The sequence below is a fragment of the Limanda limanda genome, chromosome 7 (genome assembly GCF_963576545.1).
Source record: "Limanda limanda chromosome 7, fLimLim1.1, whole genome shotgun sequence".
NCBI classification, from domain to species: Eukaryota; Metazoa; Chordata; class Actinopteri; order Pleuronectiformes; family Pleuronectidae; genus Limanda; species Limanda limanda.
This window is the reverse complement of record NC_083642.1, coordinates 26,406,953-26,426,496: the sequence shown is the minus strand read 5'-3', so window position 1 is coordinate 26,426,496 and position 19,544 is coordinate 26,406,953. Positions and strand designations below refer to the sequence as shown.

At 38.7% G+C, this 19,544-nt stretch overlaps 1 protein-coding gene across 1 annotated transcript; it reads right to left on the bottom strand.

Moving 5' to 3' along the window:
* Positions 1–2,527: 2,527 nt before the first annotated feature.
* On the bottom strand, positions 2,528–18,385 carry hck (HCK proto-oncogene, Src family tyrosine kinase). The gene is made up of 13 exons (XM_061074896.1): positions 18,218–18,385; positions 12,665–12,798; positions 10,971–10,995; positions 10,395–10,491; positions 10,159–10,254; positions 9,740–9,843; positions 8,007–8,150; positions 7,163–7,315; positions 6,892–7,074; positions 6,146–6,222; positions 5,335–5,488; positions 4,887–5,018; positions 2,528–3,312 (listed from the first exon to the last, which is right to left on the bottom strand). Exons 2-13 carry the CDS (start codon positions 12,791–12,793, stop codon positions 3,110–3,112), a joined length of 1,497 nt encoding a protein of 498 aa, XP_060930879.1. The 5' UTR covers positions 12,794–12,798; positions 18,218–18,385; the 3' UTR covers positions 2,528–3,109.
* Positions 18,386–19,544: the final 1,159 nt, after the last annotated feature.

Below are 19,544 nucleotides of genomic sequence, written 5' to 3'. Positions count from 1 at the left end.
TGGAATCAAGCTAAAGCATAATGGAAAAATATCTTTGGAAACTAAATGAGGGATTTCAACATACTCGCCATTTGTCTTGCATTTTGTGAAGTCCACAGGTCACAGTATTCACTTTTCTTTCACTTTGTCGAAGACTGTTCAATTTGCAGCTTTGCTTACATTATCAGAGCTGAACACTGCACATATTACTGCACATAATTCACTGTGGACATCTGTGAATTACATGGTTGTACCATGTAGGTGTAAAATGTGTGTTGGAGCAGAACAGCAAAATCCAGTCTTCTGACTGGATTTGTGTACTATGTTGAATTATATCATATATATATATCATGATATATATACGTATCGAGATAGCTGTGCTTTTACAAAAGCATGTACTGGATAGTCTGGCCTTCTACACAGACGTACGATGCTACACAAAAGGTGTTGCAATGCTAGGGACTGCACAAAAATTATACAGTGGTTGAGGTTTGGAAAAATGGGAGAATTGTTAATCAATTTCAATTCAAGGAAGTTTTCAGAATTTTTTTAAAACTGGTGCTGTTTTCTTTTCTTTTCTTTTCGTGTGTTGAAGCTCTGGAGTTTCTTCAGAATTATTCATTGTCATTTGGGGGTTCCTCCTCAAACAATTCTTCAATTCACTGTCACTTTTTATTGTTTGTGTGAAGAGCTTTTTATGAACAGTCTATGGTGGAGAGGGAAGTTAGTAAAGTCTGTGTTAATCTGGTTGTTGTTTATCTGTAGTGAAGATTTTATAGTCAATGTTTTTCATAAAATTAATCAGAAATAGCTCTATTACAGTTCACTTGTGTGGCTTATATAAAAGTTTGAATAATTGACTTAAATGGTGGTATTTGTTCATACATTGCATGTTAGCTATTTCAGATGTCTATTAAACATCCACGCAATCTCCAGACCCAAGTTCACAACTTTTTTAATTAAAAGCTATGCAATTCTGCTCAGTATAAAGCATTGCAGCAATAAAACGAAAAGTTGTGCTTTTACTTTCAAGACAAATTGTCAACCAGGAAGTGATTCTACAAATATTGATGCCTATGGAAATTAAATGAATGCATTTTTTTTAAATATTCGGCCGCCATTCTGTAGTTTATCTGAGGTCGTAGAACTAATGAACATATCGTGTTCAAATTGCATCAAACTTACCACTGCCCATCCTCTGGCAATTTAAAATACAAGTACTCTCAGTATCCCAGTGTTTCTGATATTATTTGTGCAGAGACAGGGCTTATCCAAGCGTATTTAATATTTTCACTTATATACATTGTCCAGACGAGTTGAAATCCCTCTGCCTGGTCACTGTAAGAAGAACATGCTGTTTTGTGAAGTGCTGATTTGCTGAACATCTGGTATGACGTAATGGTACAGTTAACACAGGAAGTGAGTGTGGCTGCTTCAGTAAGAGTGTGTGTGTTAACCGTATGTGGGAGGGAAGTGATGGAGGGGGACATGGCCACAAAGTATGCAAATAGAGATGTGAGATGTGAGAGTTCTTTGTCTGAGTTCCTCTTCGAGTGAACAACTTTTCAGCTGAAACTATGGAGTTCAACAAAACTCCAGCAAACCTGAGGATTAGAGGGTTAACTTCTTATACTGGATTGTATCAACCTAATGAAGATAAAAATTCAGAATATTGGACACAATTTCTTGATGTGGATTATTTGGACTTTGTACGGAGTGATGATTTTCCAACTAGAAATACCACAGTCCGTGGCTAGGGAAGAATCATAGGTATTCCATCCTTAGTCATTCTAGTGTCCAAGGTTGATATCATTAAATTATTTATACATTTAAAATCGTTTTTAACCTGATTGAGTTGTTTGCTTTGCCCTTGCTTTTTATTATTATTCACCAATAAAATTCTAAATTGCATTTAATAAAAAGTTCTGGACATAAGATTTGTGATTCTCCAAAGTTGAAAAATGATCTATCAATCTAAAGCCTATATTCACATTGTTTGTACAGTGTTTATACAAAATAGTTTTTAACAAATTGATTTCAATAGTACATAAAGAGACTTTTTAAAACTGTAAAAACTTTATATTGGCCCGTTAAAAAAAAACTAATGAGAAGGTGCCGAATACAAAGTACAGAGTGTCAGTTGACATTTAAAATACATTTCTTATAAATAAAGTTTGTATATTTTGATAAATGTATGTGTTACTCTTTGGTTAAATCTGTGCAAGAGTATTTGTGCCACTTCATGGGGATGAAAATGGCATTATGTCCGGTCAAGCACGGAGACGTCTGCTGTGCATGCGCTTACGGACATGTACTGCACATGTGATCATTGAGGACAAAGGTCTGCCATCTTGTCCGCAGCAAGGTACTCTTGGGCTTTCCAGGTGAAAGGCACTGTAGTTCTTTTACGGAATGTAGAGAAAAACACGTTATATTAAGCTTTCTGTTGTGGGTCACTTTTCATATTAAAGACTGCAGATGTAACAAAGAAACTATATATATAAATATATATATATATATATCAGTATATCAGTATCTGAATGTACACATAATGCACTGATCTACTGGTTGACAAGACTGACAAATGATTAATGGTCAGTATTGTAAAGATGAATATCCAGTACAGCTGATATTGCATATTAGCCTATGACCAAACCTATACAGTATATAGTCTTGCAATATCTATTGTGATGTGCCCCGGACGCAATGTTCTAATATTAACAGAAATAATAATCAGACAGTATTTACTGTGTATTTTGACTCTATATCTTTTATTGTCTTGAGCTTTCCACTGTAATTATATACCTTTATAATGCTCTAACTCATTGAACAGGAGAGGAGCCCAATAAAATATAAAAAAAAAAAAAAAAAAATGCTACTTAGGGCCTAGTTTTATAAGATAGAGATACCTGAAGCTAGATAAAAAAGACAATATATAATAAAATAGACGTTATAAATCTCCCCAATAAGTTTTGTACAGTCCCTTGTATATCATGTGATTAAGAAGAGGAAAAAAAGAAGGTTGAGTGCAGTTTAAAGGACTCTCTGAACTGCACTGCTAATTGTAAAAACTGCTGCTAAGTATGACTGGAAGATTACTGAGAGAAAACTTGTCTGTGGATGTCCAGTCTCATGGCTGCTGCTGGTATTGGCTCTCTGTGGCTGTGTAGAAATCCTCCAGCACGCTCTGCAGGTAATCGAAGGTGGGACGTTCCTCGGGCTTGTTCTTCCAACACTCCAGCATGATATCATAGAGTTCGCGGGGACAGCTCTCAATGCGCTGCATTCTGTTGTTCTTCTCCAGGAAACGGATCACCTCCGGGTTGGTCATCCCTGAAAACAAGAGCATGGGATTTTGTTGAGGAGAGGCTGCAGAGCCTCAATCTCTTAAAAATGAAAGAGAAACAAATTGTGGTCTGTTGTTAGATGACTTAGGCTTGGATGCTTCGTCGCTGTATGGATTCCATTGTCATGACTTTCAGTTGGATCAGCACTTTGTGCCAAACTCCAATATCTAAACAACTGTTCAGGATCTCTGCAGAACTGGGTCTGGACTTTCTCCACAGTTGGTTAGTCTGCATTTCACACGTGCACAATGCAGCAGAGGTTCTCAGGTAACACAGCAACGCATTCTCCGCAGTAATCAGGCACAGACCGTATTGATTTAGGTGGAGTCTTCAACATTTTAAAAGTCAGTTATATTATCTATATTAATATAACATCGTCTTCTTAAAAGGGCCTAAAGCTGTCAAATAAATGTAATGGAGTCGAAAAAACAATAAATCCCTCGGAGATGGATGCAGAGTGAAAGTATGAAGTAGCAGAAAATGAATATACATGTAAACAGTCGAGCCTGCAGGAGGGGAGTTATCGTGTTGGCAGCTGATCATGGACAGTGGTGGTGGATCCTGATAGTGTCAGTGGATCATGACGATGGATTGTGGATCCTGGTGGCAGCTGATCGTGGACTATTATTTTCAACAAGACTGCTTGATATACAATAAACCTACTCAGATACTCTACCATTACTGAAATGACTCCTCAGTTCATTTGCTTTCCATTATGCTACAAACGCTTTATTCTAACCAATGTTGCTGATGTTCTCTGTTACACTTGACATCTATTATACTTCTGTCCGTCCTGGGAGAGGGATGTGGCTCTATGTTCTTTTTTGTACTCTTTTTGAGGGTTAAGGTCAAAAGATGTCACACCTTGTTAAAGCCCTATGAGACAAAATGTGACTCGTGAATATGGGCTCTACAAGTATAATTTAATTGATTTGATTGATTGATATATGTCTTCAGGTGCAAGGATGTTCATGCAGTTCTTGACCTCCCCAAAATGACCTGGATACGATGCAGCAGTCAATGAAGCATCTACGTTTCTATATCGACCCCCCCCCATATCAACATGTCCCCATGTATAAGTTAAGTAAACTTATACATAAATATTGTATACATTAAACACTGTATTTATTTAACCAAATCACTCTCAAGTTATTTGATTTATTCAGATCAACTCAGCATGATAGAAAACACTTCATTAAATGGGATAATTTACGTAATAAAAAGTCACATTGAATTTTTTTTATGTAATTTAAATGAATTTAGTCGATAATAATTTCTTTGATTGCTCTAGTACTTCAGGAAACGAAACTAAATATTTGGTGAATTCAGACCATCTTCGTCTGATTTAAACCTATATACTGTCAACCTGGGTTAGAGAGGCAAAAATGGACAACAATGAGGTATCTACGAGAAAAAAAATGAAACTAAATCAACAAAATAGTTCTGAGCAAAAACATTTTTTAAAGTTTAGGAAGTATACAATTGGATAAAAGTGTCCATTTTCCTTCAGAGGCATTCCTGAAAATAATAACTCATATCTAAAATCAGTGCTCCACCTACCTGGGTATGGAGTGCGCCCATAGGTGATAATCTCCATCAGCAAGACGCCAAAGGACCAGACATCAGATTTGATGGTGAAAGAACCGTAGTTGATGGCTTCTGGGGCTGTCCATTTGATGGGGAATTTGGCTCCTAGTCGTTGGGGGAAATTTCAAATTCTTAAGAAATGGTTTTGAGGCATTACTTGGCTCCTAAAAACACTGCTAAGAGGGTTCCTAGCTGCTCTCACACCCCATCAAATACTTAACGTCCTCTGCCCATTTTGTTAGCCTAAAGTCATTCTCATCTTCATTCAACAGTTTTTCTCCCTTATGTTGTTACGACATCTGTATTACACAAATAATGTTTCCCTGAACAGTGAAAGCTTCTTCTTTATCACTTCCACAGTTTCTCTATAACCTGTGCTGATGTGGATACACAACTTGAGACAGAGAGTATTGTGTTGTACCTTCCCTGGCTGTGTACTCGTTGTCTTCAATAATACGAGCAAGGCCAAAGTCAGCAATTTTGCAAACTAAAGCCTTGTTGACGAGGATGTTGGCAGCTCTCAGGTCTCTGTGGATGTAGTTCCTCTGCTCAATGTAGGCCATGCCCTCTGCAATCTGGAGACAAGAGGTACACGTTTAAGAGTAAAACGAGATAAGAGTGGATAAGATCATTCTCTCTTATCTGATGAATCATTTCACATCAAAAAATCGCTCATGGCAGAACTGAATGATAACAGGCAGCTCTAACCCTCCTTTTCCCTCTTCATGCAGCAGGGGGCCATCTCCCTCATAAACTCGCAAAGTCATTCACACTTCGAAGTTATGCCATATGTATGCCGGAAAATGTTCTATTTTATATTTCTCAGTTAAAAAATCCTCTTGTAGATTTTTACACATACTGTATGTCTCCATCTGCAGCCAGGAGCTGTTACTTTCTAAGAGATGGCACTCTGCAGCTGGATCACAGTGACTGGTTGCAGTTAAAATTCAGTCCCACCAATGATGATTATTCAGTGATATTCCACTATTTCAGCATTATTTCTCCCTGGATTGCATTTTACCACCACATACATATAAAATAAAGCTCTTCATTGCTTATGGATGTGGACAGTCTGGCATACAAGTACAGTCATCAATGTTCAAAAAAATGATTGTCGCAGAATTACACATCCTCAGTTTCAATACTGCAGCTACTGACCAAGAAACATACAAACAACCAGAGGATCTGGACTGACAAGCTGAGGTATGGAATGGACTGAAGATGACTCTCACCTGGGCAGAGAAGTCAATGAGCTTGGGGAGCTGGACACGGTTTCCTTCATCACTCTTTAAGAAGTCCAGTAAACTACCTGTGGGCAACACACACAAAGACATCAAGAAACACATGCAACATGTAAAGGTCAAGGCACTATACAAACTCTCACCCTGAAAGAAAATATCTTTAACTTGGTTGCAAAAAAATATACACATAAAAAGATTCAGCTGGTATATTTAATGTTAAATAAATTTCATGTCCATTGGTTATTGGGAGATATATAAATGGCCACAGTTGTATAAAGCAAGTGCACAATGAATGCATTTGCACCACTACCACTTGAGAGAGGCAGAGTCCCAAACTATTACTTCTCTTAGCTGTTTCTTCAAACTAACTGTTAAGGAAGTCTGTTAGCTACAACGTTTTTGAACACTCTCTAATGCAGATGTTCAGATGTAACAGCTGACTAGATTTACAGACTCAGTTTTAATTTCTCTTTTAGTTGAGCTACTCCACAGTCTTTTCACGTTAACACCTTCCAACTACAAAAGACCCCCTGGGACATAAGTTCCCCCTGATGGGAAATGACTGCCTTGTGATTTGTTAAATACGCTAAATAAATAAACTAAATAAATGAACAAATAAATAAATAATGAATGAACAGCTAGCATTGACCTAAGATAAAATAACAAACCAACTGTGCACCTAAGTTTTGAATGCACTTCCTCTGTACACACACACACACCCACACACACCCACACACCTTTCTCCATGTATTCAGTTATGATATAGATTGGCTCCTCCTTGGAGACCACAGCATGGAGTCGGACCAGTTTATCGTGCTGAAGGCTCTTCATCAGGTTGGCCTCCCCCATAAAGGCTTCAACTGACATGGTGCCAGGTTTCATGGTCTTCACTGCTACCTTGGTATGCTTATTGTATGTAGCTTGAAACAAAAATTAGCAACGGAAAATGAATTACTAACTTCCTTTTGCCACCTCAAATAATCCTAAAACAATTCTGATCTATCTCACCCATCCAGACCTCTCCAAACTGGCCTTGACCAAGCTTCTTGTCCAGTTTGAGAGATGACCTTGGGATTTCCCAGGCGTCTTTCTCCCACGGCTTGTCAGGCTTGGGGCTCAGGCACGGACTGGTCAGGGTTTGACAGAGGCCATCTCCCTGCTCTGGAATAAACAGAAAGTTTAAGTTCCTGATTTAATTTGTTTATTTATACATTATTACATATTGAACAACACTACGTTGTTCTTATTTTTTTAAGGGGAAATTATGTTATATCAAAAATCAATTTGATATAAATTTTGTACTAATTGCATCACGGTTGTTTGCCTCCACCAACCAGTCACATTGCAGGATATATTGCCATAATTTCCCCGTCTGTTTTCGATTCATGGCATTAAATGATGCCAAGTATATGTCGTCACTGTGAAGTTGACCTTTGACCTTTTGGATATAAAATGTGACCAATTAGACATTTGTATGAAATTGTGATATAATTAAAGTATAAATGTTTGGGTTAAAGCCGCAAATATGTCTTGTGAGGTTAGATGACCTTGACCACCAAATATTAATCAGTTCATCCTTCAGTCCAATTGAAGGCTTGTATAAAATGTATAAAAGTCCTTGTTAGTGTTACAGCCCTATTGCGTTCATGAGATTGGGGAAATATAGCTGTAACATTCTATAAAGTTAGTATGTGTCAGAGATATTTTCCAGAGTGTGTTGTGTGTTGTGTTTTGCAATTAATAACTAATGATGACTTTGGATTCCTCGATTTTTCATTTCCTAGTCATTTAATGAGGATAACAAGACCACTCAAGTTACTTATAGAGGAGCAGACTGACAGTGGTCACTTACTCTTGTAATGGTTGACCAGCTCCTGCAGCGTGATAAAGGTGATGCGAGGAGAGATGTAGAATCCTCCATTGTCCAGCGTTCGGATCTTATAATGTTTGACTGAATGTTGGACATCGTTGTCCCTGACAGACAGAGAGTAGCTGCCTGTGGTAAAATAGAAAGAAAACAATCTGATACACAAGATACACACCACCAATATCCCCTTCACTGACACCGGCTTATATTTTTAGATGGTTACCAATTAAAAAAAATATATCATTTATATGTTACCAAACTAAATGTATCCTATATTTCACAAAGATGTTTATTCTTGTAAGGGTAGAAAAAACGTCTAGGACGGTCTGTAGAACAACACGGGGCTCTGAAAGGGCCACTCCAGTGATGAAGTGTTATACTTCCTTAATATTCACAAACAAACAAAGAAAATAATGGTCCAACTCCAATACTGTGACTTGTGGTTTCTTATTAGTCAAGTTCTGAAAAAACTGGATCCTCACTTTTCCATGATCTAAGTCTCAAGCCCCAAAAGATTTTCCCCATGTGAACATTATGTAGTTTAGAACTTGAGGCTTAAATCCAGAGAAAACAAGATTTAACTATTTCCACAGGCATAGTACTTCTACTCATTACTGCTAAGCTTAATTCGGTGTGCCAAAAATGTAAAGTTCCCCTTAAACTACCCACCTAATTCAGTTGGAATAGTCCTCAGCCTTTAAATAACTCTGAGTAAATACTACACAAATCGACAGATGATGCACTATGTGCAGCAGTTACTGTAGCCACAAACTTTGTCTTTCTGCTGTTTGGTACTACAGTGGGTTTACCACAGCTATTAAGCACAATACAGACAAACTGCACAGATAAGTAAAAGAACAGTGTTCGATTTGTTGCTGCAATGGTTTTCATCGAGTTGAATTACAGAGATTGTATTTTGAAAAGTTGTGAATTTGGGTTTGAAGATTGTGTTTATTGTTTAAGAGATCTCTGAAATAGTCAACATACAATGTGTCAAAAAGTTTGAAGTAAGTAAGTATTATTAAGTAAATCATTCAGGCTTCTAAATGGTGGAACGAGCTCCCCAATGACATCAGGACAGCAGAAAGTCTACACATATTCCGCCACAAACTAAAAACACACTTCTTCCGACTGTACCTAGGTGAAGATGATATGCTTGAGAGATGTCTAATAGCCATCGTCAACTCTGGTGTTTATATTTAAAGTTAGTTGCACTTAAATGACACTTACATGTAGCACTTGTGGTTTGGCTTGTTTGGAGTAAATTGTACTTCCATGATTTCTTGCTGTTCTGGGTTTGTACCCTCATGGTTGAATGCACTTATTGTAATTCGCTTTGGAGAAAAAAAGCCTCAGCTAAATGATATGCTATGTAATGGGATGTAAAATCTTAATTGAAGATAAACCAGGTAGGATGATCACAGTTTTCTAACCTAGTTCTGCACCAAAGGGAGCTGGGGGGATTGCTAGGGGGGGCTCTGCTCTCCTGAAAAAGAACAGAAGCCTTCCCTGAGATATTTAGGGGAGCTCTCAAAAATGTTCCCTCTTATGTCCGAGATTATATTTTATTTTATGTACATTAATAATAAAATTAATAAAATGGGCCAATGTTCACCATAAAATCACTGTGTTATTCGAACCCTGGTTTCAATCATTTTCCTTCATGGCTACTAAAGAAAAGACTCCACCACAGAACAAACCATCTACTTTTTACTCACCCTTGGACGTCTCACTGTCTCGGATCATGTAGGATCCTACTTTGTTCCCTTGAGCCAGCAGCTGCCTCTCAGCATCTTTCCTGCTCACGCCCTTAAAGAACCACCTCAACAACAGGAAGCAGATCACTTAGTACAGAAACCTCTCAAGTGGCTCAACTTGTGCAAGCCTTTATTTTCCATGTAATCATAGTATGCTTTGTTTTCCTCGTGTATTCATGCAGGACACTCACAGTACAGTTCATGAAAACCTATTGTTAATATAGCACATGATACTGCTACTATAAGGTACATTTCTAAATTGCAAGAATAGCGGTAATAATGTACTAGGATTTAATTCTGCATCTTCCCAAGACCAAAGGGATTTAATCATATTATTTCATATTCATAGTCAGAAAAAAACGAGATGTGAGTCCACTTACTCCTCTACCTCCAGAGTATCTTTGGCTACATAATTGCTGGGGATGTAGCCTTCCTGACCTGTACTTATTAACATAGCTCTCCACCACTCCCCCATCCTAAAGAGAGAGAGAGACAGGAGGTGGGACAAAGACACACGTGTGAATATTTCTTGTTCAACAAATAAAACCACCAATTAAATTTAGAACTGAAGCGACAGAGACGAAATTATCTTTCTCACTGCTGACATTCCACTTACTCCTCCAAGATCTTGAGCTTTTCTCCCTTCTTGAAGCCAAGGTCTCCATCGTGAATGGCCTCATAGTCAAACAGCGCCATGGCAATACTTTCCCCTGCTGTACAAGAAGTACAAGCACAGTGTGAGCGTGCGTTCACTGTGTGAGAGTATCTTTGTTTTTTGTTTTTGTGGACACTGGTCTGAACTGCGTCTGCCTTTCCACTTTGACTGTGTAACTGACTTCCTTGTACAGTATGAGTGATATAAATAGCAGTCAGGCCTCTGTACATCTGTGTGCTGAGGCTGAGAGCGAGACTATCGCTCTATACCCACTCACTGACTCTCCTTCCTCACTCTCTCTCCCATGTCGTGCTGAGCTTCAGCGTTTCTCTGTGTCCAACCAGCACTGACCTACATGAAACTGTTTAAACTGTCTTGTCTATGGTGCGAGGAATGAAACAGCTGTGCAGTTGACCGACAATAACAACTCATTAGTCATCGACAGTAAAAAACAAGATGCATAACCTAATGCAGGTGATTAAAGTTATTACTGCCTACGCTGAAGTACAGCAGTATGTAAATAAAATGGTGACTCACCAGATGAATTGGATGGCATTTTGCTCTGTGGAGAGATAGACAGGGACATGGTTGTGTAAACGAAAGATAAGCGGCCAGTTCTATCAAACATTCACATATATACATACAGTAAATATGTTTCTATTGTTAATATACAGTAAACATTCACATCTATATATCTGGCATTATGTTTATGAGTTGATTCAACACTTTATATGGAATTTACAGCATAACCTTTAAAGTAGAGAATTGTCTACTTGAACTCTACTTCTCCCTGAAGTGTGACAGATAGTCCAAAGCAAACTAAGATCGTTATTTGTCCACATCACCTTATGACCCAAATTCAGCCTGAATCGCTGCACAGAAGACAAAGGAGGGAAGTAAAGTACGAGTTTGACATATTAACTTTAAATATCAGGATGTTGTCGGTGCAACTTAAGTTTCGATTTTTGAGTTTGTGTTTTCTCTTTATGAGAAAGTGTTTCTTTTCATCAAAGTGGAATGCTTGTGCTAAGGTGTAGCCCACTAAGCTGAACTGTGTACCAGACAGGCAGCAGACTGTGAACTTGGACAGCCTGTGAGATAATACATAATACATCTTAGGTGTTGGTTAATCTTGTAGTTTTTATTAAACATCCCCTGCCTAAGAACTCTAGTTCTGCTTCGGGCACTTCCTCTTTCTTCATCAGGGTGAAAGAGGCGTTACAGTCAGCCCACAGGAAGCAGTAGCCAGAGGAACCGCACTTTACATGCAGTAGCGATACAGATCGAAAGTCTGGTCAGTATGCAAACTAGCTAAAGGCCAAATGAACATGATCAGAGTGTAAGTCAGTGCACTTTCTCTGTGGAAGCATAGGAAAACTGCCTCCTGTCACGCAACCAAATCACAAGGCTTTAATTCAAAAAGAAACGTCTCTGTACATATCAGATGCTGTGGCAGGAACCAGTGAAGCTGTTTTCTCCTTTGCACCTCATCACACATTCACTGTTTCTGCATCTAGCGTCAATAATCTTCTTCATTCTTAATCTTTAGCCAGGGCACTTGTGAAGGTGTGTGTGTGTCTGTGTGTTTGTAGTTGTACTTATAGCTTTGTGGGGACATTGGACATTATGGGAAAGTGAGAACACTTTGAATGGTCCTCACTTATTCATGGTCCACAGCTCAAGGTTTAAGACTTAACTTTAGGGTAAGAATCAGAATAAGGTTTAGGTAGAGTTAAAGTTGGTTGGTATAACAAATCTGTTTATAGTTACATTGTGGAGACTGGACAAAAATCAAGTCCTCACAATGTAAATTACAACATTTTTGGGTGAAGATATGTTTTAAGGGTGGATTTAGGTTAAGGCTAGGATAAGGGTTAGGGTTAGGCAAGTAGTAACTTTGGCTAACTAAGGTTAGAGTAAGTCTCCAGGGAATGAATGTAGGTTAACGTAATGTCAGGAGACCCAACTGTGAGTGTGTGTGTGTGCCCATTTTTATTGGCAAAAATTTACCTTTTTTAAAAAATAAACAATAATTAGGCTTAAGATCTAAAATCATGTTCTGTCATGAAAGTACAGTATTTAGTAAAGTAAATATAATATGCCCACTTTAAGTCTGTATTTGAACTTACTGTTTTTTTAATGTAGCAAAGTGTATACCTTTACTTCTCTGAAATTAAATGACATGATGAACACAAACACAAACGAGTAACTGTCTCAAGGTTATCACTTACAGCTTTGCTTGAGTTTCCTGCGGTGGGGTCTTTGACATAGTGGGCCGTCTGACCGCGGTTCTGCAGCTCATCGTTACCCGTCTCTTTGCTCTGAGGCTCATGCTCTTCCTTTGAGCCCACACAGCCCATGGTGCCTTCAACAGCAGGATGACATGAGGTGAAACAGCCAATCACGTGTGGTTAGCAGCAGCAGGAAAAGGCCACTGGGTTGTTAAATGCAATAATCAGGCAAAGTTCTCAATTATTTAGAGTAATGAGATGCATTGGAGGTCACATATACACTTAAAGTATGCTGTATAGGAATTGTACAGCATACTTACACATAATGCCACTTTCCACTTCTTTTATTTCAGATTCTCTTTTTTTTGTACACGTGTTCATATGCTTTTCCTAAATCCAGCCCCATTATCCCTCTATCGTGTTGCAGTCTGTTTGGATTGGGCATCGGCCATGGATTTACCCCCTGTTTACCGTGTTTAGTACATGCAGATTATGATTTGTCAACAGCATTGTCCACTATGTATTTCTTTGCAAACTGTGACCCTTTCAGCTCAGTGACACAGAACTGAGACATCACTTCCCTTCAGCTCTAACGCAGTGTTAATGTGTTTTAAAACGTCTATAGTATTGGGTGGAGCTGGCGTGAAAACAGCATATCACATGATCCTATTAGATATTGCTTGCCACAGGGACAATTTCGAGAAGACAAAGATGCCTCATAGCTAACTCAGTCAGCTTCCTGGAAGATCAGTACTGCTTCTGCATTCTCTACATCACCAGTGTTTATTCTGGTTGAACGAATTTCTAAAGATATCAGGAACACAACAGCTGGAGAACTGCTGTGACCTGTACATGAGCACTATTAAGATATTTCAAGAATAAACACTTGAAGGTCTTTCTAGCCTCTGTGGCAATAAAAATACTACCCCAGAGCCTAACATTCGAGATGAGACATCAAGAGAAGTTTTCTCTTTGAATCTCTATGTAAATTTGAAAGCAGTTACGTGGAACAAGGTCTAACAGAAGCCAAAACAAAGAGGGAACTGTTACGGGAGTAAGAAGCTGTGTTTTATAGCGCATGTTGGCTCACATTCTTGCAGTGGACAGAAGAGGGTTATACTTTGCAACCTATCTCTCTTCAACTCAGAGAAGCATCTCACTGCACCAAACAAAGACAGTAATGTTTATCATAAGTGCCACACAGCAGAACACTGTTATCACACAAACAGATTATTATTATTATTAAAAGATTATTTTAGATGTCACATGTCACCATTAAATGACCAAAACTACCACTGACATCCTCTGTTGGTTGTTTCGCATCCCAAGCAACAAGAAACATCATCAATGTCGTCAATGTTTCTGCAAGCGTCTCTTGCTAGGTTGCGTGTCAGCAATGGAAAATGTTTCATTTTAATGCTTTCTCACAGGAAGTTTCTGAGGTCAAAACTTGGTGGTGTTAATGTATTTGGTTCCTTTTTTGCTCTGTTCGTAAACCGTGTTCCTCTTAAAATGTCTAATATAAAAGAGGCCTATGGACGGTCTGGATTTCAACCTTAAACTCCTTGATGCAATTTCTTTTCAGCAATGAGAAGGATGAATCCCGCCCAGATACTATTACTGATGCAAAACATGAAGCTGATTGTTGTTTGGTTCTGTTAAACATTAAACTGTTGTTCAAACTGCCTGCACACAGCTTCAATATGTGATTCAAATTCTGCATCCTCAATAATTCCCACACACCCACAGACAGCATAACCCATTGCTCTGCACTAAGCTGAAGGTAGGGGCAGTAAACCTGGACCAATTCTCACACCTCCAGCTTTCTTTCGAGGCATGAAACACAGACCAAGGTGGAAACACATCGCCACAGGATGTGACATTTGTACCACTCTAAACAGCAGGCTAGGAGCAGGCGCCCAATCTTTGACTAAAGCAGTAGAAATAAGGTCACAAGTAGTTCTTCCCTGCGCAGAACACCAAAACTACGAACAACACCACCAGTGCGGAATGGCCCTACTCTAACTGAGGTGATTACGCCTTTAGAGTCCCATTAGATCATAATGAGTGAACGAAAATCATTGAGGAACAGATGAGGTTTCACGAGTTTTTGGATAGCAGAACTCCACAACTTTAAGAAAACGGACTCCAGTTGGTAAAATAGTGTTTTCATGCGACCTTCAGCAGTTTTTCCCCCTTCTTGGACATTTAAATGAAAAACGTTTTTTTTCCGACTGCAATTAGTTTCATTTCTGTGCTTCTGTTTCTTCTCTCTCATGTTTGTTCTCCTCCTCTTTGGGACTTGTGACTTACTGATACCAGCCTTAAAAATAGACATCTCACATCCATGCTTCGTGCCGCCAGTCTGTGGACTAATGTCTGGCCTACTTTGTTACAATGACGTCCCAAGAAAGATCATGTCTAATGGTGGAAATCCCAAATTTATATAATAAACAACTAAATTGTTCCTAAGTTAAAAAGCCTGGTATTCTGAATTATATCAATAGATAAACCAAGAAGTGTTAAAACTCCATGTGAGGATTTCAGCTCTCTGCAGGAATGTGTATTTTTCATTGAGGAATAGAATTCAACAGCGTCTTCTGAAAGTTCAGATCATCATCATGGTGGCCTCATTTCCTATTAGTTGAGCCTCAATATGGCCAAAGAGCATAAAAAGTGGATTCTCTGATTCTTGCCTACCGAAGCCTCCTAGCACTAAGCAGCTGTTAATGTCCAGTGTCTAGAATTTAGGCTTTTCAAGTGTATAATCACCTGAAGATAAGTAATCTTTACATTTTACCTAAAAACACTTTTTTTTCAGAGTCTGCCTTGTTTCTAAATCAGATGGAACAGCCTTTTGTATTTTAGTCCTGAAGGCTCTCCTACATGCTTGAAAGGGGATGGTGAGGTGACATGTATTCACTTAGTTGCAAATATAAAACATCATTACCAGATACAAGCAATCGTACCCATTGAACCTTTACAGACATCATTGGGTCACATAGTAAAATCTACTGTAACAGAAGCCCATGCAAAACAAGATGAATAATACTAGTGAATGTACCCAGTAATGTCAGTCCCACAGCAACAGTCTAAAATGTGCTAAACGGGCAACTACAGGCCGCTGGTCACAGCAGTCCAAGTCAGTCTGTATCAGCAAAATATGCGGAGGTGTTTAATTTTCTGTTTTCACACATTCAACTTCAATCTTAAAAGAGGAAGAATTTGCAGTCCTAAATGCTTTTGAACTGCTTATGTCTAAAACAGGACAGCAGTTGTAGTCAACCAAAATGAAAGCAACCATGTTATCTCTTTTGATCAAAGTATAGAGAGTGCATACTTAACCTATACATAACTAATATTATAGAATTTTGAGAGTAGGTGTGATTCTGCATTCAAGTGGGAAGTTCTAGGGTTAACCTCTTGAAGATAGAAACCAGTGAACTTCTAACAAATTAAATAATAGAATACACCCAATACCATGTTTCAATGAAATACCATCTCCACCACTCCACCACATGAATCAAAATGACCCAGTTCAATAATAAAATTAGATGACTCAATGCAAATAGATAACCATTGTAAGCAGCTGGCTGCTTGGTCATAAATCTACAGGACCATAAGGCAACCACGTCCAATTAAAACTTTCTGGGTTTGTGGACAGCAACATAACATGACCATCAAAAAAATGTTGTCCATGCAATATTATTGTAAGCTATCATGTTGCATCCTTGATATCTGCACCATGTCCAAGCAGTGAGCAGGCACCAGGCTGCTGCTAGTTCTTGTCTGGCAGTCAAGCTGAAGTCCACCAATCCTCTGTGGCCTCATTTACACAGGATGTGTTGTCCTACCACCAAAGTGGTGAGACAGTAACACGTAAGAGTCAGGTGTATCTCAACACACTGAAGACAGCAATAATTTATATGTGTTCTGTTATGACGGGGGATATTTTTATAGATTTTGTTGCTGCTGAGCTGAATGTTTCCCTGTTTGGTTTTTCGCTTCGGGCTATAACAACATCATCTGCCAGTCTGGCACACAACCAATTGGAAGAGAGAAAGAAGAAAGATGCATGGTTTGTGATTATGATACTTATCAGGAAAAGACAGTGTCTCCATGTCAGTCTTCTTACTACTTGTAGTTATTATATGATACAACAGCTGTAGACATCACTGAGCTCCTTCACTATTATTTATATGCCTAAAACAAATATTTTTAAGTGTATAATTCAGTATTTTGTATATGAGCATACAATGTATATATTTTCTATAATGTTAACCTGTAGTTCAATAAAAAGTCCTCTGGGGATTTGTTGCTTTATCTCTTTTTTTCTGCAGTGCAATTTGCTCTTTTACTTTGAAAATGTCACCTTAGGCCACTTAAAAATATTTCATGGGAAGTTTGTTAATGACAAATTCATAGCTTTAGTGCATTTTCTATAATGTGAATCATTAAAAATTCTCTAGTTTCAGCTTTTAACATGATGAGGATTGGCTGCTTTTTTCAGTTTTTTAAATTATTTTCTCTTATGCTACGCTACACTTTGCTACATTTAAAAAAGTGAACTTGGGCCCTTTGGACATATTTCATGGGCAGTTTTTCAATATTTGCTGACATTATATTGACTGAATAATAAATAACAAATAGATTAATGGACATACACTGTATAGTTCTCGCAGATGTTCTTAACAGGAAGCGGGGTCTAACTCTAGTATTGAAATTCTGCTTCTCTGTCAAAGCAAAAGAACACTTGAGCAACCAACCATAACCGTTTTTTTTCTTCGGGCTTGCGATAACCCTTTATTCCTCAACATATAGAATAAAAAGTTGGTTGATTGGCAGTATAACAAATGCAAGAAGACTGATACTAACTTAATAGGGGTATGATGGAATATGGCTTTTCTGAAATATACATGTTACACACTATATCTCTTGAAGGGATGCACAAATTCATAATCATATACTGTGCCATGTATATTCATTTATCTGTTCATTCATGTATCTGTAATCTGTATCCGTTGGTTTCTGCTTTAGTCAAGACTAACACACACATGTTTGTAAATCTATTTTAGCTAGGTTACTCATTGACATAATACTAATCCTAACCCTTAACGTTAGCCATCCAAACGAAATGCCCAATCCTTACCCTAAAACCAAGTCGTAACCCTCAAACAGCCCATTGAAAAAGTGTCCTCACTTTCAAAAGTGTCCTCACTCTGTATAGGGACAATGTTTAAAATGGTCCTCACAAATATACAAGTACAGGAACACACACTAATTTCATCAAGTCCTCTATAAGCTACATGTACGGTGACGTTTTATAGGCGGTGGTTGTCTCAACTCACTGACCCTTAAGTTCCTCTTTTTGGATTTTGGCATCCTCATTGTAAAACTGTATATTCATAGGTTCATCATCAAAGCGTAACTTTATCTACTGAATCTGTCCGAGACATTAACATCCCGGCCTGTCTTTCTTTTCCCACATTCAGACAGTTTGGCTCAACACTCCCTCTCCTCACAGGCAGACCCACATGAAGACAGGACACTTACCGCTCTTCAACCAATCACTTCGACTCTTATTTTTGTACGGGTGTGTGGTCTTCTAGGGTCAGAGGACTGCGGCGGGAATATTCCTCATTTCTTTGAATTTAAGAAGCTCCCATCCTCCTCACAGCCGCTCCTGTTTCCTCCGGGTTAGGGTTGGAGATGTGGACGGGGCAGCAGAATGCAGCGCACTGGACGCGCAGGAGGAAGTTGGAACTGTGCGCATCTGACTGAGGTGGCGGAAAGAGGAACAAGCACACACCAATCGCACTCTTGGTTTCACTAGCTGGTGATATGTTTATATTTCATGACATGAAGACACATTTCCGCCATTGTGTCTCCTAACTGTTGTATATAATCGCTGATGTTGACCAACATATTGTGAACATTTCTTCACTAATACAAAATGTAACTTTGTGTCACTGCCGGATGGAGGAGACCATGGTTGGATAAGCGGGAAACTGACAAATGGGTGGATGGACAGAAGTCGGATTTGCATTATGTGCATGACAGCCCTAACATGTATCATGTATTCAAATGAGAGTTTGACAGCTACCATACTCTGTGCCTCCTCTGGGTGGAGGCAGGCACACAGCTGGGCGAGGGTGGGGGGGGACAGCAGCAGCTCAGCAATATCACATCAGAGGCAGCTCTCGGCTCTTTCGCTGTAATCCTTAATCAACAGTCAGGATTAGAAAACCAGGTCCGCTCTGAAACCCCGTCTGTGCTGATGAAGGGAGGGAGGTCAGGATAACAGTGAATGAGATCAGGGGGAAAACTGAGAAAGGACGAATGTCATTGTTTGAGAAAATATTATTACATATATATATATATATTACAAGATTGACAGAAATCATATCATGGAAGAGAAATTATTTGTGTTAAGAAGCTGTTCACAGCTGCAGATGACCTTATGTCGCCTGGTGGGCGCGGCCTCAATGATTCTGTAACACTGGCAAACAGGCCTCTGTTTGTGGCACATTGTATTCAAACTTCAGGGTAAACAGAGTTCCTCATTAACCAGGAGGAAAATCCAGATAGATTAATTATTAATATGGGGATTGCAGCATATGTGGCTAACAGCACGATGAAGAAAAAAACCCGAACTGACTTTCTGGTTTTGACAGAATCAAGTTGATTATGGGCCTTAGTTTTCCTAACATGAAAATATGAGTTTATTATAATATATTATATATAATTCCTGGTACGGCTCACAAGTAAACAGCCAAACCAAAAAAGTTGAGGTTTTATGTGAGGGAGCAGATAACAAGTCTGGTTCACTGTATAAGAGTTTTCTTTAGAGTGGAGATTGACTGCAGTCCCAGGATGGCAC